The sequence below is a fragment of the Physeter macrocephalus genome, chromosome 11 (genome assembly GCF_002837175.3).
Source record: "Physeter macrocephalus isolate SW-GA chromosome 11, ASM283717v5, whole genome shotgun sequence".
Classification (NCBI taxonomy): Eukaryota; Metazoa; Chordata; class Mammalia; order Artiodactyla; family Physeteridae; genus Physeter; species Physeter macrocephalus.
In genome coordinates, this window is record NC_041224.1 from 65,076,296 (window position 1) to 65,098,421 (window position 22,126).

Here is a 22,126-nt window from a genome sequence, read left to right on the forward strand (position 1 = left end):
GTCCATTTCTTCCAGGTTGTCCATTTTATTGGCATATAGTTGCTTGTAGTAATATCTCATGATCCTTTGTGTTTCTGCAGTGTCAGTTGTTACTTCTCCTTTTTCATTTCTAATTCTACTGATTTGAGTCTTCTCCCTTTTTTTCTTGATGAGTCTGGCTAATGGTTTATCAATTTTGTGTATCCTCTCAAAGAACCAGCTTTTAGTTTTATTGATCTTTGCTATTGTTGCCTTTTGGGAGGTCTGAGGTCTTCTGCCAGTGTTCAGTGGGTGTTCTATAGGAGCAGTTCCACGTGTAGATGTATTTCTGATGTATCTGGGGAAGAAGGTGATCTCCGCGTCTTAGTCTTCCTCCATCTTCTCTCCAAGTCCTGATCTTTGCTGTTGTTTTCCTTCATTTCTTTTTCATTTATTTCTGATCTGATCTTTATGATTTCTTTCCTTCTGCTAACTTTGGGGTCTTTTTATTCTTCTTCCTCTAATTGCTTTAGGTGTAAGGTTAGGTTGTTTCACTTGAGAAGAAAGTATAATCTGCTGTTTTTGGATGGAATGTCCTATAAATATCAATTAAGTCCATCTTGTTTAATGTTTTATTTAAAGCTTGTGTTTCCTTAATTTATTAAAATTTCATTTTGGATGATCTGTCCATTGGTGAAAGTGGGGTGTTAAAGTCCCCTACTATTATTGTCTTACTGTCAGTTACCCCTTTTATGGCACTTGCCTTATGTATGGAGGTACTCCTTTGTTGGGTACATAAATATTTACAATTGTTATATCTTTTTCTTGGATTGATCCCTTGATCATTATGTAGTGTCCTTCTTTGTCTCTTGTAATAGTGTTTAATTTAAAGTCTATTTTGTCTGATATGAGAATTGCTACTCCAGCTTTCTTTTGATTTCCATTTGCGTGGAATATCTTTTTCCATCCCCTCACTTTCAGTCTGTATGTATCCCTAAGTCTGAAGTGGGTCTCTTGTAGACAACATATGTACACGTCTTGTTTTTGTATCCATTCAGCCAGTCTATGTCTTTTGGTTGGAGCATTTAATCCATTTACATTTAAGGTAGTTATCGATATGTATGTTCCTGTTACCATTTTCTTAATTGTTTAGGGTTTGTTATTGGTAAGTCTTTTCCTTATCTTGTGTTTCCTGCCTAGAGAAGTTCCTTTAGCATTTGTTGTAGAGTTGGTTTGGTTTTGCTGAATTCTCTTAGCTTTTGCTTATCTGTAAAGGTTTTAATTTCTCTGTTGAATCTGAGTGAGACCCTTGCTGGGTAGAGTAATATTGCTTGTAGCTTTTTCCCTTTCATCACTTTAATAAATATGTCCTGCCACTCCCTTCTGGCTTGCACAGTTTCTGCTGAAAGATCAGCTGTTAACCTTATGGAAATTCCCTTGTATGTTAATTGTTGCTTTTCCCTTGCTGCTTTTAATATTTTTTCTTTGTATTTAATTTTTGATAGTTTGATTAATATGTGTCTTAGCGTGTTTCTCCTTGGATTTATCCTGTATGGGACTCTGTGTGCTTCCTGGACGTGATTGACTATTTCCTTACCCATTTTAGTGAAGTTTTCAACTATAATCTCTTCAAATATTTTCTCAGTCCCTTTTTTCTCTCTTCTTCTTTTGGGACCCCTACAATTCGAATGTTGGTGTGTTTAATGTTGTCCCAGAGGTCTCTGAGACCGTTCTCAATTCTTTTCATTCTTTTTTCTTTATTCTGCTCTATGGTAGTTATTTCCACTATTTTGTCTTCCAGGTCACTTATCCGTTCTTCTGCCTCAGTTATTCTGCTACTGATTCCTTCTAGAGAATTTTTAATTTCATTTATTGTGTTGTTCATCATAGTTTGTTTGCTCTTTGGTTCTTCTAGATCCGTGTTAAAATTCTCTTAGCTTTTGCTTATCTGTAAAGGTTTTAATTTCTCTGTTGAATCTGAGTGAGACCCTTGCTGGGTAGAGTAATATTGCTTGTAGCTTTTTCCCTTTCATCACTTTAATAAATATGTCCTGCCACTCCCTTCTGGCTTGCACAGTTTCTGCTGAAAGATCAGCTGTTAACCTTATGGAAATTCCCTTGTATGTTAATTGTTGCTTTTCCCTTGCTGCTTTTAATATTTTTTCTTTGTATTTAATTTTTGATAGTTTGATTAATATGTGTCTTAGCGTGTTTCTCCTTGGATTTATCCTGTATGGGACTCTGTGTGCTTCCTGGACGTGATTGACTATTTCCTTACCCATTTTAGTGAAGTTTTCAACTATAATCTCTTCAAATATTTTCTCAGTCCCTTTTTTCTCTCTTCTTCTTTTGGGGCCCCTACAATTCGAATGTTGGTGGGTTTAATGTTTGCCTCAGTTATTCTTCTATTGATTCCTTCTAGAGAATTTTAAATTTCATTTATTGTGTTGCTCAGCATTGTTTGTTTGCTCTTTAGTTCTTCTTGGTCCGTGTTAAATGTTTCTTGTATTTTCTCCATTCTATTTCCAAGATTTTGGATCCTCTTTACTATCATTACTCTGAATTCTTTTTCAGGTAGACTGCCTATTTACTCTTCATTTGTTTGGTCTGGTGGGTTTTTACCTTGATTCTTCACCTGCTGTGTGTCTCTCTGTCTTCTCATTTTGCTTAACTTACTGTATTTGGGGTCTCCGTGTCACAGGCTGCAGGTTCATAGTTCCTGTTGTTTTTGGTGTCTGCTCCCAGTGTGTAAGGTTGGTTCAGTGGGTTGTGTAGGCTTCCGGGTGGAGGGGACTGGCGCCTGTGTTCTGGTGGGTGAGGCTGGATCTTGTCTTTCTGGTGGGCAGGACCACGTCCGGTAGTGTGTTTTGGGGTGTCTGTGAACTTCTTATGATTTTAGGCAGCCTCTCTGCTAATGGGTGGGTTTGTGTTCCTGTCTTGCTAGTTGTTTGGCATAGGGTGTCCAGCACTGTAGCTTGCTGGTCATTGAGTGGAGCTGGGTCTTAGAATTGCGATGGAGATCTCTCAGAGAGCTTTCACCGTTTGATATTACGTGGGGCTGGGAGGTCTCTGGTGGACCAATGTCCTGAACTCGGTTCTCCCACCTCAGAGGCTGAGGCCTGACAGCCGGCCAGAGCACCAAGACCCTGTCAGCCACATGGCTCAGAAGAAAAGGGAGAAAAAGAAAGAAAGAAAGAGAGAGAGGGAGGGAGCAAGGGAGGGAGAGAGGAAGCAAATAAAATAGTTATTAAAATAGAAAAAAATTATTAAAAATAGAAAAGTAATAAATAAAAAGAAAGGGAAAGAAGAGAGCAACCAAACCAAAAAACAAATCCACCATTGATAAAAGCGCTAAAAACTATACTAAAACAAAAACAAAAGCAAAAAATGGACAGTAAGAACCCTAGGACAAATGGCAAAAGCAAAGCGATACAGAGAAAATCACACAAAGAAGCATACACATACTCACAAAAAGAGAAAAAAGAAAAAAAAATATGTAAAAAAAAATTTTGAAAGGAAGAGAGCAACCAAATCAATAAACAAATCTACCAATGATAATAAGCTCTAGATTCTAAACTAAGATAAACATAAAACCAGAGACAAGTTAGATGCAGAAAGCAAACCCCAAGTCTACAGTTGCTCCCAAAGTCCACCGCCTCAATTTTGGGATGATTCATTGTCTATTGAGGTATTTCAGAGATGCAGGGTACATCAAGTTGATTGTGAAGAATTAATGTGCTGCTCCTGAGGCTGCTGGGGGAAATTTCCCTTTCTCTTCTTGTTCACATAGCTCCTGGGGTTCAGCTTTGGATTTAGCCCCGCCTCTGCATGTAGATCACCGGAGGGCGTCTTTTGGGAAGTCTGAGGTCTTCTGCCAGCGTTCAGTAGGTGTTCTGTAGGAGTTGTTCCACATGTAGATGTAGTTTTGATGTATTTGTGGGGAGGAAGGTGATTTCCACGTCTTACTCCTCAGCCATCTTGAAGGCACCCCTGCAGGTTGCTTTTCAATTAAAGTTTTACCACGTTTTTCAGATTCCAAGGACTTCTCAGACATGCCCTAATTGGTTGAACCTGACAGCTTCTTATTTTCTTCCTTTCAAAGGGAAAAAAAAATCCTTTAATTTTTATAGAAGGAACTTAAAATAACTGCCCTACTTAGAAATTAAGAAATACAAAATGAAGTTTGTACTTGAACTGTTAAATGCAGATTCAACATAAGATATACTTCGGGTCCTCTTAACAGTGTCCTTTTTTTCTTTATATTCCTTGTGCCTACATATTACCTAGCATATGATAGGTGCTCAGTAAATGTCTGAGTGTGTGGTAACTTTTCTGAACTTTTCTTATGATAGTGTGCTAATTATGATGTGATAGCTGCTATTTATTGTTTACTTCAGGATATTTCTTATAGTAGCCCTATGAAGTAAATATTATTATCCCCTTTTATAGATAAGGGAACTAAAACTCAGAGAGGTTCAGTGGCTTGCCCAGGAACACAGATAAGTTAAGAGAGAATTCAGACCCTGTTTTTCATGCTTCTGAAGCTTGTTCCTTTAACCACTATGCTGTTTGTCTTAGAAGTATTAATATTTCATTTGGGGAATAGCAGTTCAGTTATGTAGATGAGGACTTTTGAGATCAACACACAGGGTGAAAATGATAAAAATGATTGTAGGGTTTTTTTTTAAGGAAAATTTAAGATTCAGTAAAAGCCCAAGAAAATTATTGTTGAAAATAGTGAAGTAGTAGTTCTTCTTTGCATACCTGGTAATTTTTGATTGGATGCCTGATATGAATTTTACCCTGTTGGGTGCAGGATATTTTTGGATTCCTATAAATATTCTTGAGCTTTTTGCTGGGATAAGTTATTTGGAAACAGTTTAATCCTTTCAAGTCTTGCTTGAGCTTTGTCAGGTGGGACCAGAGCAGCATTTGATCTAGGGATCATTTTTTCCCACTCCTGAGGCAAAATTCTTCAACAGACGTACTCTACCCAGTGTCCTTAAATTATGAGGTTTCTCACTCTGGCTGATAAGAACAGACCCTGTTCCCTGCCCTGTGTAAGCGCTCAGGATTGTTCCTTTAAGTCCTTTCAGGTGGTTTTTTGCCCAGCCTCTGGTCATTTGCTCATACGTGTGTATGCTGAATATTTGAGGAGGGGTCTCTCTTGGTACAGCTCTCTCTTCTCTGGTATTCTGGCTTGCAAACTCTAGCCACACTGACCTACCTGGACTTGGCAGCTCTCTCCCCTCTACTCAGGGACAGCTCACCAGGTTCTGCCTGTGCTCCTTCTCCTTGTACTTTGGCCTGGAAACTTTCCCCAAGAAGTAACTAGGGCAACGGTAAGGCTCACCTCCTTTGTTTCAGTTATTTCTCAGGAATCATGTCCTTTATTACTTGATATCCAGTGTCTTGAAAACTGTTGTTTCCTCTAATTTGTCCAGTTTTTTAGCTGTTTCAGGCAGGAAGGCAAGTTTGGTCCCTCTTACATTATGTTGGCCAGAAGTGGAAGTCCATAGTGGGTCATTTAATTCAGTCCCATTTTGTCATTTTCCACTTCAGTTCATCACTTCAACAAAAATTATTAAATTATCTATTCGGTACTTGGCATTTAATTAGGCACTGGAGAAGCTATGGAACTGTGCTTGTGTTTCATCACAATCTTAAAATATTGGGGCACTTGAGCACAGGATTACAAAAATAGGTAGGGTCTGATCACTAGAGTGGTGTTTCTCAAAGTGTAGTAGGCAGACTACTTTCAACAGTCCCTTGGGGGTGCTTGTTGAAGATGCAGATTCATGGTTCTTTTTTTTTTTTTTTTGTGGTATGCGGGCCTCCCTCCGCTGCGGCCTCTCCCGTCGCGGAGCACAGGCTCCGGACGCGCAGGCCCAGCGGCCATGGCTCACGGGCCCAGCCGCTCCGCGGCACGCGGGATCCCCCCAGACCGGGGCGCGAACCCGGCTCCCCTGCATCGGCAGGCGGACACGCAACCACTGCGCCACCAGGGAAGCCCGCAGATTCATGGTTCTTGTGCTAGACCTAATGAATCAGAATCTCTGAGGGTGACTGTCTAGGTGATTCTTATGTACTGCAGTCTGTCTTCATGCCCCAATTCTGAAGGAAAGGTGGGGAGAGGGAACAATTGACAAAGTAGTACTGATACTAGTTAATGATTTATAATTTATGAAGTATTTTCATAAACCTCTTCACACTAATTCTCACATTTAATAGCTCTATTTAGATCTAATTACCATTTTATGTACAAGAAGCTGATTCCTGGCTAGGTTAAATAGCTTGCCAAAGGTTTACATAGGAGTGGAAGAACTGATTCTAAAAATCTTGTCTTCCTCAAGCCATTCTGCTGTACACTGCTGCTACTGACAGTGGTATCTTCTCTTATGAAGATGTACGGGTGTCAAGAGTTACTATTCTTTCATGCAGCTTGCTTTTTTAAAGAGTTAACAGATTATGTTGCTTTATTGATTAGGATTAAGATTGGTTCTGAATAATAGAAAATGCAAAATAACAGTGGATTAAATAAGACGCAAGGTCATTATTCACATAACAATACAGGGCTGGTATGACACTCCACAGTGTCAGGAAATGAGGATCCTTCTATTTTGTTCCTCTGCCATGCATGGCCGTGGTCTCATAGTCCAAGATAGAACTGATATTCTAGACAGCCTGGTGGAGGAAAGGATGAAGAAGTAGACAAAAGATTCACACCTGCTGTCCCCTAAGGAAGTTTCTGGTAAGTTGCCACATGACACCTCCTCCTGTAGTCAGAACTTAGAGCTGTGGTCATCTTAACTATATGGACAGCTGGCATATGTAGTCTGAATTTCACAAGATCATGTGTCCAGCTAAAAATCAGGGGTTCTATTGCCATATAAGAAAGAAAATGGTTATTGGAGAACAAGAGAACAAGTCTCTTCTGAATCTGGAGACTGCTAAGAAATGAAGGCTTATTCCTGGGGGCCCTGGTTGGAACTCAAAAGGCATTTCTAATAACAATAGCAACAAACAAACAAACTTATTTAGTACATAATTACTATATGTCAGTACCTAGAATGGTGATTGGCAGATATTCCCCAAATATTTATTGAATGAATAAATCAACGTCAGGTATTCTGGTAAGTATCTGATTTTGCATTATGTCATTTAATCTTTCTGATGACCCTATAAGGTTATTGCTATTTTTATTTTTAAGTATACTTCCAAGTTGCAAAACAAGGATTTGATCCTAAATCCATCTGATTCCAGATAATGTCTTTTTTAAAGTGGTAGTCATTGGTGTTGTTCACCAGCTGTACTAAGATTGCATATCCCTGGCCTCTTTGAAGTTGTGTGTCATGTGACTGGTTTTGGCCAGTGAAATGTAAGCAGAAATGACCTATGTCATGGACAGGAGCTTTAGGAGCCAGTGTATGATTCATTGTCATCTTTCTCTTTGCTACAGTGTTGCAGGTATCTGCTGCTCTGTCATCTTAGGTCCTATTGTGAGAAAGATGGGCAGTGTGAGGTAGAGTGGGAAGACAGGTAGAAGGAGGATGCGTAGGTAGTGTGAGTGAGAAATAAAACCTTTGCTTCGGGGGGTTGTTAATTTCTACAGCATACTCTAGCCTACACCTGACTGATATAGAAATAATTTTTATAATTGTGGTTATGTTTAGTTGAATTATATGTCACATACAGTGACATATTGTAGATTGCTTAGGCTTTTGAGGAAGAACCTTCTAACAGATGTTCTAACATTTTTTTCTATGACAAAATTTTTTTTCCAAAGCACCAGATTATAAATACATATTTCCAACTCTTTTCTCCTTCAGTAAATGAAAGGTTCATTTTATTGTGTAACAGACATAGTTTTCATAGAGGCTATGCCTTGTTTGCATAACATGATTTAAGGTAGAATTTATCTAGACAAATATAGTAAAGTTTTTGTTTTCAGTTTAGTTGTTGAAGGAGTCTAAGAAGTTATAGTTTAAAATGAGGCCTGAGAAAATTAAAATTCATTCATGTTTAGGATTTGTTCCCTGCCTATCGTGTGCTGGACACTATTCAGGGCTCTGTTTAGAGATGATTAAGGCATAACCATTGGAAGATCTAGCCAATTAAGCTCAAGTACCTGCTCATTTGGAATCTAGGGTGCTTTTCACGTAAAAAATGACAACATGGAATCCGAGAAATAAATTAGAGTGTTTCTTGAACTCAGATTTAGAAATACAGTTTTGATATTGGAACTGTTATGGGCGTAAGTGAACCTTGTTTGTGAATAATTAGAAGAGAGTGACTATGAAGATAGCAAGGCGGGTGTGAGAGTTGCAGTGACCTAGGGTAGGTGTGCCAATGGGAGGTACCACTTTCTGGTATACTTGGTGATTTTCATAGGATTTATTAGTTTGGGAGATTTTTAAACGTATTGGAGAAATGTCCTAGGACTGTGTTTTATAGAAAGAACAATGACCAATTACCTTGATTGGTAATTACCTTGATTGGTAATCAGGGCATAAAGAACTTATTCCTCTGTTGCATGGGAGGTATTTTGAGTAAATATATTTTGCTTATGGCTACTAATCAAGGTGATCAAGTTAACTCCAATAGCTAGGTTTAAAAGGATTAGAGGGCTTCCCTGGTGGCGCAGTGGTTGAGAGTCCGCCTGCTGATGCAGGGGACACGGGTTCGTGCCCCGGTCTGGGAAGATCCAACATGCCGCGGAGCGGCTGGGCCCATGAGCTATGGCCACTGAGCCCGCGCATCCGGAGCCTGTGCTCCGCAACAGGAGAGGCCACAACAGTGAGAGGCCCGTGTACCGCAGAAAAAAAAAAAGAAAAAAGGATTAGATAATTTCACGATTATTAATCTTATTTGGGTATATGTGGTAAAAGAAGGGGAATCACATCTCATGCTCTGATGCATGAGATGATATTTTTAGATTCTAAAGAAAGAACAGATTCCCCAGGTATATATAATTACTTTTTTTTTCTCTTTGGGTGTTATGCTCTTATAATTGTGTTTATTATTATTGTTACTGTTAACACTTTGCATTTCTGTGAAACATCTAAAGCAAAATACTGAATTTTACAGTTTGGTAGTGGGTATGTAGCAGGGCCACTTTCATAAGCATAATATGTCCTACAAGTTTGTTGAAATAATTTATGAGGCTCTTTAGCTACCAGGAGTAAGTGAGGGGGCAGCTAATAGCCTACTTAACAATTTTGCACATTTTTCATATTTTATGATGCATAAGTCAGCAATTTGGGCCAATATATAGAGCGCTGACACTTTCTGAGGTGTCTTAAAAGCAGGAAAAAACTCAAGTACATAATTTGTCATATCTGACAAGTAACACTATTTTAGCCTTTCATGTAGGTATAAGTTACTTTAAGGTAAGTACATTTGAAATACTTTTCTATATTTTAATATATTTCTTTTAACCTTTTTCCTAATTAATTTTAGATTAGTCCTATAGTACATACAGTCTTGTACAAATACATGAATATAAAATAGGAGAAGGCTCTCTGATCATTTAACCAGTGTATAAGCTGTGCCTGAAAAGCTGTGCCTGTATAAGCTCGTGATAGGCAGGCTCTGTATCTCAGTGTGTGCTACTGTGTTGATGGCAAAATACTACAATAGCCAGAGCTCAGGTTGATGTAAATCTTTCCCCAGTTTTATTGAGGTATAGTTGACCTTTGACATTGTATAAGTTTAAAACGTACAACATAATGATTTGATAAATGTATATATTGCAAAATGGTTGCCACAATAAGTTTAGTTAACCATCCATCACCTCACATAGTTACAATTTTTTTTCCCTTGTGATAACTTTTAAAATCTACTGTCAGCAACTTTCAAATATACAATACAATATTGTTAGCTATAGTCATGATGTTGTACATTACATCTCCATAACTTATCATATAACTGGAAGTTTGTACCTTTTGACCACCTCCACCCATTTTGCCCACCCCCGCCTCTGTTTTCCACCAATCTGTCCTGTTGCTATGAATTTGTTTTTTCTTTAATTCCACATATGAGTGAGATCATCCAGTATTTGTTTTTCTCTGACTTATTTCACTTAGCATAATGCCCTCAGGGTTCATTCATGTTGTCACAAATGGCAGGATTTCCTTGTTTTTTTTTAATGGCCCAATAATATTCCATTGTGTGTTTGTGTGTGTGTGTGTGTGTATATACATACCATATTTTCTTTATCCATTCATCTGTTGATGGACACTTAGATTATTTCCCTGTCTTGGCTATTGTAAATAATGCTGTGGTGAACATGGGGGTACAGGTATCTCTTTGAAATAGTGATTTTATTTCCTTCTGATGTATACCCAGAAGTAGAATTGCTGGGCCATATGGTAGTTCTACTTTTAACTCTTGTTTAGGAAACTCAATACTGTTTTCTGTAGTGGCTGTACCAGTTTACATTCCACCAGCAGTGCACAAGGGTTCCCTTTTCTCTTCATCCTTACCAGCACCTGTTACCTCTTGTCTTTTTGATAATAGCCGTTCTGACAAACGTGAGATGGTATCTCATTGTGGTTTAGATTTGTATTTCTCTGATGATTAGTGATGTTGAGCACCACTTCATGTACCTGTTGGCCATTTGAACATGTTCTTTAGAAATATGTCTTTTTAGGTCCTTTGCCCATTTTTAGATTGGATTATTTGATTTTTGCTATTGATTTGTATGAGTTCCTTATATTTTTTGAGTATTAACCCCATATAAGATAGGTGGTTTGCAAATATTTTTATACATTCCATAGCTTGTCTTTTCATTTTGTTGATCATTTCCTTTGATGTACAGAAGCTTGTTGGTTTGATGTAGTCTGCTTGTTTTTTTGTTTTTTTTGTTTTTGTTTTTGTTTTTTGTGGTACGCGGGCCTCTCACTGTTGTGGCCTCTCCCGTTGTGGAGCACAGGCTCCGGACGCGCAGGCTCAGCGGCCATGGCTCACGGGCCCAGCCGCTCCGCGGCATGTGGGATCCTCCCAGACCGGGGCACGAACCCATGTTCCCTGCATCGGCAGGCGGACTCTCAACCACTGCGCCACCAGGGAAGCCCCTGCTTGTTTATTTTTGCTTTTGTTGCTTGTGCTTTAGGTGTTATATCCAAAAGAAAAATCATTGCTGAGACCATTGTCAGGGAGCTTTTTCCCTTTGTTTTCTTCTAGAAGTTTTATGGTATCAGGTCTTACATTTAAGTCTTTAATTCATTTTGAGTTAAATTTGTGAGTAATGTAAGATAGGGATCTAGTTTCATTCTTTTGCATGTGAATATCCAGTTTTCCCAGTACCATTTATTGAAGAGACTGTCTCTTCTCCATTGAATATTCTTGGCTCCCGTGTCAAATATTAGTTGATTTGTATATACATGGGTTTATTTCTGGGTTCTCTATTCTGTTCCATTGGTTTATGTGTCTATTCTTTTGCCAGTACCATAATACTGTTTTGATGACTTAAATCTTAAGCAACGTTTAGGTTAGCAACTAGAAAGAAGAGAAGATATGAACGTGGTATATGTTCTGACACCTTAAAATAATCGTTTTCTTTGAAGACTTTGTCGTTAAAAATAACTTTTTTTTGTTTTTTATATTGTGCTAATGTGAACATTCCAGTAAAATGCTAAATTATCACCCATTAAATATATTTCCCAAGAGCCAGAAATAAGTAATTTTTTTCTCAGCTTCTTGGATTATATTAGGCATTATGATGTTTGGAATTTCTCGGAAGAGTTAGGATATTTCATGTAGCATCCTTTGTAGTAAGCTGAATGCTTTTTTTACCCTTGCTTCTACTTAGTCAACAAAAACGCCTTATGTAAAACTTTTTGATTATGTTTGAATTTCTATATAATAAAGGTAGACGGAATATACGGTAAACCCACATGTACATATCAGCAGCTTCAACAATTAGCAACTCATGGCCAGTCTGGCTTCATTGCTACCCTATCCATGTCCATCATGTTATTTTGAAGCAAATCACAGCCATCATACCATTTCATCAGCTATTTCAGTTGGTATCTCTAAAAGATTAGAACTTAAAAAAAAATCGTAATATCATTTTCACCCTAAAAATATAATGGTTCCTTAATATCATCAAATAGTCAGTGCTCAAATTTCTAATAGTCTCATAAATTTCATAATTCTTTTAAACAGGACCATACATGGATGATTGATTAGTATTTCTTTTATTCTTTAAGGTTTCTTCTATGTGATCCACCTCTCTTCCTTCCTTGCAGTTTATTCGCTGAAGAAACCGAGTTCTGAAGAATTTCTGACAGTATGATTTTGCTGACTGCATCTCTGTGGTGCAGTTAATGTGATCCTTTGTCCTCTGTATTTCTTGTGAATTGATAACTGAATCTAGAGGCTTGATCAAGTTCAGGTTGAGTTTTTTGTTTTTGTTTTGGGGGTTTTTTGGCCAGACTACTTAGTAGGTGGTTTAGTCTTCTTCCCGTTGGAAGTGTGTAATGCCTATTTATCTCTCTGGGGAGTTGCCGCTATTGAAGCACAATGCCTAGACCCATTAATTAATTAGGAGTTGCAAAAATGTTGATATTCTAATTTTATCATTTTTCTTCATTTATTATCTGGACTATAAAATATTTTATATTCTTTACAAAAGTAAAGAAAGATTTCCTCAGATCCACTAGAGTTTACCTGGAGGTCAGTTTGTATAGGAGAGGTGGGATAAATGCTTGATTCTTTGCCTTCATTTACTGAAAAAAAAATGAGTTTGTTCTCCAGAATCTTCTGGTGTTGGAGAGTGACTTTTTTTAAGACTGGAAGCTTTTAAGATCTTTATTCTTTAAATTTAGAAATTTTATCAGGGTGTGTCTAGTTGTTGATTCCCCCCTCCCCCCCATCAAAGCCTGGAACTCGAACCTTTCCATCTTCTGTCTCATATCTCTGCAGTTGTGGAATAGTTGTTCTGCTATCTGTTTAATCATTGCCTTTGCTCTGTTTCTCCCCTTCCACTTTAGCTCCTGTTAACATTTGTTCTCCTGGGGCTGGGTCTTTGCTCCACATTATCTTGTACACATGATTTCTTCTTTGTAGTTATGCTCTGTGTTTCTGAATATTTCTCCTACGTGATCTTTCAGACCATTAATTTGGTCTCCAGTTCTTCAGTTAAGCTATTGAATTTTTATATGTTTTTAGCTCCAAGTCTCCTTAAGTGTTCTTAATAATAATTATTATTGGGACTTCCTTGGTGGTCCAGTGGTAAAGAATCTGCCTTCCAACGCAGGGGATGCGGGTTCCATCCCTGGTTGGGGAACTAAGATCCCACATGCCGCGAGGCAACTAAGCCCATGTGCCACAACTACTTAGCTCACGCGCCTCAACGAGAGAGCCCGCGTGCCGCAAACTACAGAGCCCACGTGTCCTGGAGCCTCCATGCCACAACTAGAGAGAGAAAACTCTCATGCCACAACTGGAGAGAAGCCGGCGCGCCGCAACTAGAGAGAAACCCCAACAGACCACACCGTAACGAGAAAGATCCCGCGTGCCTCAACAAAGATCCCGTGTGCTGCAACTAAGACCCGATGCAGCCAAAAAAAATAAGGAAAATAAATAAATAAATATTTTTAAAAAGAACTAAAATAATAACAATAATTATTATTATTGTTATTATTTTTTGGCTCAAGCTGATGTTGATCTCCTCTGGCAGTTTTGTTTTGCTAGGAGCCACCTGTTCTGGGTTTTCTGTTTGTTCTTTATTGCTTTAGCCTATTTGGTATGTTGTCGTTTTCCTTTACCTAACTTATGCCTCTTCTTACTTTTGGGGCTCAAGTCCAACATACCTTAAGTGTTAAGTATTGGGAGGTGCATGAGTCTCAGCCTTCTAGGTCTTCCGTAGAGGAGTAGAAAGGACTCAGCTAAGTAAGTGTCCCAGCTCCACTATGACTCCTTAGAGGCTGGGAGACCAGTAGGAATTTCAGAGTACACAGGCTGGTCTTCTTGGGGGGTGGGGGGATGATCAATTTCTATAGGTTAGGCTCTCTCCCAAGAACTGGGGCATTCCTGCCTTTGCCCTAGGGCTACTTGCTCAGGCTACGGCCTCCATACTTATCCAGGGGGAAAACTCAGCTCTTTTCATCTGGATCCTGAGACCTCAACCCACTCTTCTGGCCCACTTGGATGCTGATTTTAATAACTGCTCAAGGAAAGGTAATTGGTATTTGGATTGGATTTAGGAAGGGAAGACTGCAGGGATGCAATCAAATTACATTTTTTCTTGAACCTCTTGGAAGTCTTAAATTAGACATTTTCAAACTGAGCATACCATAAAGATCTTTTAGATGAAATATTGCAACAAATATATGAAAAATAATAACTGTGGAATTCCCAGATACCTGGTATCCTTCCCATGCGATACCTAGTAACCTTCCCATGCCATCAAGTCTTTGCTCAAGCCTCACCTCAGTGATGCCCCTGCTGACCACCCTATTTATATTTTAACATTCATGCCCTGTCTTTACACTCCCATTCCCCTTACCCTGCTTTGTTTTTTTCCCTAGCTCCTAGCACTTTCTTATATACTAGATAATTTACTTATTTATTATGTTCAGTGATGTGCCTAGAACATATGAAACCCAAAATGGATAATTTTTAACACTTTCCTCCCCTAAATGATGAAATTATTTTCATAAAAATTTCATAAATTATTTATTATGCAGACAGTGAAATTTATTGAGATTCATTATTATAAGCATGGCAGTAAGATAAATAAGAAAAAGGAAATGCGGGCTTCCCTGCTGGCACAGTGGTTGGGAGTCCGCCTGCTGATGCAGGGGACACGGGTTCGTGCCCCGGTCCGGGAGGATCCCACATGCCGCGGAGCAGCTGGGCCCGTGAGCCATGGCCGCTGAGCCTGTGCGTCCGGAGCCTGTGCTCCGCAACGGGAGAGGCCACAACAGTGAGAGGCCCGCGTACTAAAAAAAAACAAACAAAAAAAGGAAATGCACACTGTAGTATAAGGCAGGAAAAACACAAATGTTTAGCCAGTTTTTTATATCTAGGTAAATGTCTGAACTTTGCTTCTTTGGTTAGAGGCTGATATTTTATGTAATTGATTTCTCTTTAATAAGTGATTTTAAAAAATAATACTGAAAATCTCCAAACATATAATCTAGGCAACTAATGATAAAATTGCTGATATGTTTTATTCTCTTTTTTGCTATTTAGTTTGGAAACATTTAACAGTTTTTTTGTTTGTTTGTTTTGCGGTACGTGGGCCTCTCCCTGCATCCCATCCCACATTAGCTCCATGAGGGCAACTAATGTTTTGTTCAGTGATGTGTCCCATCTAAGAAAATGCTTGGCATCTGTTAGGTGCTCAATAAATATTTGTTGAATGAACAAATGAATCAATGAAGCTCATGGTCAGGGACATTCCCTTCTATGTTTTTTTTTTTCCTTCCCTAACATTTATAAGAGAGATCAGTACATAGTGAGTACTTGGTTAATGTTAAATGACTTAAATGCTCGGTATGGTCTCTTTTCATGAATTTCCACATGAATTTTAGAATCAGCTTGTTAATTTCTACAAAAGAATTTAGAATTTTTGATTATTACTGCTGTAACAAATTGCCACAAACTTACTGGCTTACAAAACCCCAAACTTAGTTTGTTTACTCTTTGCACACAGTTCTGGAGGTCAGAAGTCTAAAATAGGTCTTATGAGGCTAAAATCAAGGTGTCAGCAGGGCTGCATTCCTTCTGGAGGCTTTAGGGGAGAATCCGTTTCTTGCCTGTTCCAGCTTCTAGAGGCTGCCTGAATATCTTGCCTTGTACCACTCTTCCATCTTCAAAGCCAGCAGTCACATTTCGTTCTCCGACTCTGACTCTTCTGCCTCCTTCTTTCCCTTATAGGGACCCTTCGGATTCCATTGGGACCATCTAGATAATCCAGCTCTCCTAGTCTCAAGATCCTTAACTTAATCACATCTGCAAAGTCCCCTTTGCCATGTAAGATAAGATATTCATACGTTCCAGGTATAAGGACAGGAACCTTTGGGTGGGGATTATTATTCTGCCTACCTCAGCATCTTAACAATATTAAATCTTCCTATCCATGAACAAAGTATAACTCTCCATATATTTATTATGTATTAACTTTCTGTCAGTTTTCAGTGTGCAGATCTTTCACTTTTGTCATACTTATCTCTAAATATTTCATATTTTTCATGCTATTATAAATTTTGATGTTTCTAAAATTCCAAATTCCAGTTGTTCTTTACTAGTTTGTATAAATTTAGTTTTCATTTATTGATCTTGTATCCTGCAATCTTTCTAAAATTCATTTATTAGTTCTAGGGAAATAAATTGGATTTTCTATGTAAATGATCGTGTTGTCTGTGAATTAAGACAATTTTTCTTCTACCTTTCCAGTCTGGAAAGAAAAGGATTTTTACTTCTTTTTCTTGCCTAATTACAGTGGTTAGAACCTCCAGTACAGTGTCGAATAGAAGTCGTGACATTCTTTTCTTGTTCCTTATCTTAAAGAGAAAGCTTTCAGTCTTTCACTATTAAATATAATGTTATCGTTTTTTCATAGATGCCCTTCATCAGCTTGAAGTTCCTTCAATTCCTGGTTTGCTGATTTTTTTTTTTTTTTTTTTTTTTACTCAGGAATGGATGTTGGATTTTGTCAAATGCCTTTTGTATATTCTTTCATCTAGTGAGGTGATCCTATGATTTTTCTCTTTTAGTTTGTTGACATGGTGAATTACATTCAGTTCAAAATTCTTCCTGATTTATCTCTTAATTTCTTATTTACCCATGGGTTATTTAGAAGTACATGATTTAGTTTCAAAATGTTTGGGGACTTTTTCAGAGATATTTCTGTTATTGATTTCTAATTTAATTTGTGCTCAGAGAACATACTTTAAAATTTACTAACACTTGTTTTATGGCCCAGAATTTGGTCTCTCTCAGTAAGTGCTCTGTGTACCCTTGAGAAGAATATATATTTTGCTGATATTGAGTGGAGTGTTGTATAAATGTCAATCAGGTCATGTTGGTTGATAGTGTTGTTCACATCTACTATCTGCTTGCTGATTTTCTGTTTATCAATTATTGAGAGAGGGGTGTTGAAATCTGACTATAATTGTGGATTTGTCTGTTTTTCCTTACAGTGCTGTCAGTTATTGCTTCATGTATTTTTTATGGTTTTTACAAATATTTTGTTTATTTTAATGAAGCTGGTACTGACGATGTCCATTTAAAACCTATATCCCAGGCCAAAAAGTACAAATAAAGTCAAAAAGAGCAGTGTTCCGTTGTATACACCTCTGCATGAATAACTTTAACTGCTAAGGAAAATTAGAACTTTTCTGGGATCTTCTGACAGGGTTTGTCCTTCATCTTAAAATGCTTTCTCTTCAGTGAAGCCATCTTTGGAGCGTCATTTATTCTCACCACCTTTGTCATCTTGACTCCAACCTGATATTCCTCTTCTTTTGGTCCAGACCCTCAGATTTTAAAAGTAGCTTCAAGTTAAGGAAAGGTCATTTTTCCACAGTTCAGTTCTCTGAAAAAGTTCCATCTGCCACTGAAAGTCATAGTCCAAGAGTGAAGCAGTCACATGCTAAAACTTCAGGGTCAGCTGGAAAGTCATTATGGTTACTTGCATTAGTCAGTCTTATCACAAGCCTGAAAGTGGACAGTCCTGGAAGGCGGCCTCTCTGTGCACATATGTAATTTTTAAAAAGGAGACGGCAATATGAAGGGGGCTGAGGTTTGATCACCAAAAATCAGCACAGTGAAAACAAACAATAATGAATAATCGACACTAGAATGCAAATTACCAGGTGTTTTAAAGAGATGCCAGTTTTCAATTCTGTTTTGAACATCACATTACAAAAGAACTATTTTTAAAAATAAAGAATTAGGGAAAATTAAAAAAGAAAAAGAAAAAAATAAAATGAAAAGCATATCTAAACTGTTGAATGACCCCCTGTTTGTTCCTGATAAACTTCAATCACATCTTCTCTCTCTATTCCCAGTTCTTTTGGAGTATGATTATCAGCAGTTCTCTGACCTTCAAAAAGAAACCTGGGTGAATTCATGGGAACTCCCTGTCTTTGACAGTATGATTCTTTGAGTGTTAGTTCCTGATAAACTTCAATCATATCTTCTTCCTCCATTCCCAGTTCTTTTGGAGTGTGATTATCAGCAATTCAAAGAGAAACCTGAGTGAATTCATGGGAACTCCCTGTCTTTGACAGTATGATTCTTTGAGTTTCTTGAGATGTGTTGTCATTTTCACTTTGAAGTAAATCTCACTGCTCTCCTGTCCTGTGACCTTGAGTTTAATATATTCTCCTTCCTTCTTATCCCCTAAATCCTCAGTTGAAGGTTTTGCCTCCTGGTCAGACATGGTGACGGTGGCTTCCCCCAGGGTCTCTGCACAGCAGCGGCCTTGGGTAGGCAGAACCTTGCCTGCTTCATGTATTTTTCAGCTCTTATTGGGGGCGTGAATGTTTAGGATAATTATGTCTCTTGATTAACCCCTTGTCTTTATAAAATGACCTTCTTTATACCTTTTGGTAGTCTTGCCTAAAATTAATATCTATTCCAGCTTTCTTTTGACTAGTATTAGCATGGTATATATTTTTCTCACCCTTTTGTTTTCACCTGTTCATATTTTTATATTTATATATAGTTGTGCCTTGTCTTCTTATCCTGTTGTCAGATTGCCTTTCATTGGGATGTTTAAGCCATTTACATTTTTAAAAAATAAATACATTTATTTAAATAAATAAATGTTTAAATAAAATAAATAAATTTATTTTAAAAAGTCTCTTTAGAGGGCGAAAAAAAGAGCGGGAAGGGTGTAAAGAATAAATAAGGAAAGAAAAGGATTCTTAGTAATACTTCATGTATTCTCACTGAAAAATAATGAAGAGAAAATGGGTAGCTGAGAAGCAAAATTAATCCTGATTAAGGCCATTTACATTTAATGTGATCATTGAACGGGTTAGGTGTAAATCTGTAATCTTGCTATTTGTCTTGTGTTTGTCCTACCTGTTCTTCCCTTTATATTCTTATTCTTGCTTCTTTTGGATTCATTGAGTGTTGTTTTTAATCCCTTACATCAGTCTTCTTTTAAAGAAGATATGTAGACAGATAAATAAGTAAATATAAAGAAACAAAATTGGAAAAGGGAATAGGAACTATCTGGTTTGGGTAATGGGGCAGGGAGCTGGTGGCAGTTTTCACTAGGATGGTCAGGAAAGGTGACATTTAAGCATATGACATTTAAGCAAAGACCTGAAAAAGATCAAGAAGTGAGTCATGTATATCTAGGAGAAGACAATTTCACATAGAGAAGCCCTGAGTTTTATAATCATAATGTGCCTTGTAGGTTCAAGGAGCAGGAGAGGCCATTGCGGCTGGAGCAGAGTGGCCAAAGGGGCGATGAGAGCAGAGAGGTAATGGATTGTGGAACACCTTGCATGAGTCTCTGAATGAGATGGAAAGCTGCTCTAGGGATTTGAACTGGAAATGACATGATGTGACTTAGGTTTTAAAAGGATCACTCTGGTTACTGTATTGAGAATAAAATGTGTTGGAAAAGGGGAGCAAGAACAGAAACTAGAAAACCAGTTAGGAGGTTATTATAATAATCCCACTAGAATGATGCCAACTCAGACCAGACCTGTGAGAAGTGGTTAGATCCTGCATATTTTGAAGGATTTGCTGATGGATATGTGTATGCAAAAAGTAGAGGATTCAAGAATGATTCCACAGTTTGGCCTAACGAAATGGAAAGATAGAATTATATTCTGAGATGGGAAAACTGTGGGAGTCAAAAGCCTACAACATCCTGGTCCATGGTAGGTGCTTTGTGTTGTGAAAGACAGTCTTGGGCATGCAGTCTTGCAACCCCCTCTCTCGGCTGTAAGAATGGGCCTTGGGCCTGGAACACTTACTTAGCAAGAAATAGAGTCCTCACAGCCTGTGCTCCTGTGTACTGCTTAAGCATCCTATGGCACCTGGCCAGCCCCATTGTTGTATCTGTCCCCTGCGGGGAGAAGGAGGAGTCATTGTGCTGTAGCCATGAGGGGTGAGTGCAGGTCAGCTGCCCTGCATGACTGCCTAGGTTCCCCCTGCTGGCCATGGGGGAACCAGGCCCCAGTACTGATACTGATCTTGCTCTGTTTCTTCTCTGTGTGAGTCAAGTGCTGTTCCCTCCACTGCTTGACTGTGTTGTTTTCCATGGTGACTCCAGTACCAAGATGTAGTGAGCAGAAGTGTTTGGACTTCTACACCTGGTGACAGGCAACAGATGCCACTTGCTCAACACTTTGTAAATATTCAATGAATGAATGAATGGGAAGGTTTGGACTTCAAGTTAGGGGCTGTTAATTTTGAGATGACTATTAGACCTTTCAGTAGAGATGTTGAGTGGTCAATTAGATGTAAAAGTTTGGGGACTTCCCTGGTGGTCCATTGGCTGAGACTCTGCACTTCCAACTGCTCGAGGAGCTAAGATCCCACATGCCGCGCAGTGTGGCCAGAAAAAAAAAAATAAGATGTTAAAGTTTGGAGGGCAGGGGAGAAAAAACAATAAAATTATTTGGAAAGAATTGGCATCTCCATAACGGGTGTTTCTATCCAACAAGAGACATATATAAGAATGTTCATAACAGCATTATTTGCAGTAGATTTAAACTGGAAAACAATATTCATCAACAAAAGAATGAAAAAATAAATTGTGGTATAATCATAGAATGGTATTCTATAGTAATGATAACGAATGAACTGAGGTATATGCAACAACATTGAAGAAACCAGACATAAAAGAATTCTGGGGGCTTCCCTGGTGGCGCAGTGGTTGAGAGTCCGCCTGCCGATGTAGGGGACATGGGTTCATGCCCCGGTCCGGGAAGATCCCACACGCCGCGGAGCGGCTGGGCCCGTGAGCCATGACTGCTGAGCCTGTGTGTCCGGAGCCTGTGCTCCGCAACGGGAGAGGCCACAACAGTGAGAGGCCCGTGTACCGCAAAAAAAAAAAAAAAAGAATTCTGTATGATTCCATTCATATAAATAAAACTAAACTATGGTGTTAGAAGTCAGGATGGATATTAGAGGGAGGAGGGAGCAGATAGGGATTGGGAGATAGCACTAGGGTACCTTCTGGAAGCTTCTGTTTTTTTATCTGAGTGGTGGTTGTGTGTTTACTTTGTCATCACTCATTGAACTATTCATTTGAGTGTTGGACACTTTTGGGGATATATGTTATATTTCTAAAAAAAAAAATAGTTAAACTGTTATGTTAGAATATTGCCTCCCAAAGAATTTGCTTAACAGACTCCAATTTCTATAGTTATGCTTCATTCCTAGCTATTCTTGAGGTTTTAAGTGGTCATGAAACATACAAGATAATCTATTTAAACTATAATGGGAAGAGTGTTGTACAAATAACTGAATTCCTAATATTGGGAAACAGGATGAATAACAACCACTGAAAGAAAGAATGCAGGGTTTAGCATACCCACCTTGACATCTAAAATGTTATCCGATTTTTAAGTTTGGAACTTAAAGTGAATTAGAGAAAACTCACTAGGAAATCTTGAGTTTAAACATAGCAATGAAGCTTCAAACCCCACATATGGAACTATAGGATAGAACATTATTTCTCAATAGAATGCAATAACCTTATAACGGTATACTTGAGTTAGGTCTGTGTTAATTATTTTGAGCTTTGAGCATTAAGGTGAATCTATAATTTCATCCTATTTATACAAGGATGTTTACCTTTACAGTGTTTATCAATGATATTAAAGACACCTATACAGTGTAGTCACTTAAGACCCAAATCCCACTCTTAAATATCTATGAGTCATGACCTCCTTGACATTTTGCTTTAATTGCCTCAACTCCCCACCACAACTGTAGACCAAATCTAACAAGATAAAATATAATGGGGGTAAATGCAAAGTCTTATGTTTAGGTTCAGATGCAGAAAGTAAAAGTATGATTTACCAACCTAGGTGATGAAATTTCAGGGGGTTTTATTGATGTAAGATCACTCTTCGGGCTTCCCTGGTGGCGCAGTGGTTGCGCGTCCGCCTGCCGATGCAGGGGAACCGAGTTCGCGCCCGGGTCTGGGAGGATCCCACATGCCGCGGAGCGGCTGGGCCCG

General features: G+C 38.4%; 2 protein-coding genes across 3 annotated transcripts in view; one reads left to right on the forward strand and one right to left on the reverse strand.

Annotated features, from left to right (window-relative positions):
- Positions 1–22,126, forward strand: part of REC114 (REC114 meiotic recombination protein) — a 96,431-nt gene that overhangs the window by 7,174 nt on the left and 67,131 nt on the right. The window lies entirely within an intron of this gene.
- On the reverse strand, positions 17,913–18,367 carry LOC102974991 (small ubiquitin-related modifier 1). 2 transcript variants are annotated; one of them, XM_055088097.1, is made up of 2 exons: positions 18,193–18,367; positions 17,913–17,983 (listed from the first exon to the last, which is right to left on the reverse strand). In XM_055088097.1, exons 1-2 carry the CDS (start codon positions 18,353–18,355, stop codon positions 17,913–17,915), a joined length of 234 nt encoding a protein of 77 aa, XP_054944072.1. In that variant the 5' UTR covers positions 18,356–18,367. The 2 variants fall into 2 exon arrangements, with proteins under 2 accessions (XP_054944072.1, XP_023984498.1); XM_024128730.2 differs by having other exon boundaries at positions 17,913–18,030; positions 18,168–18,367.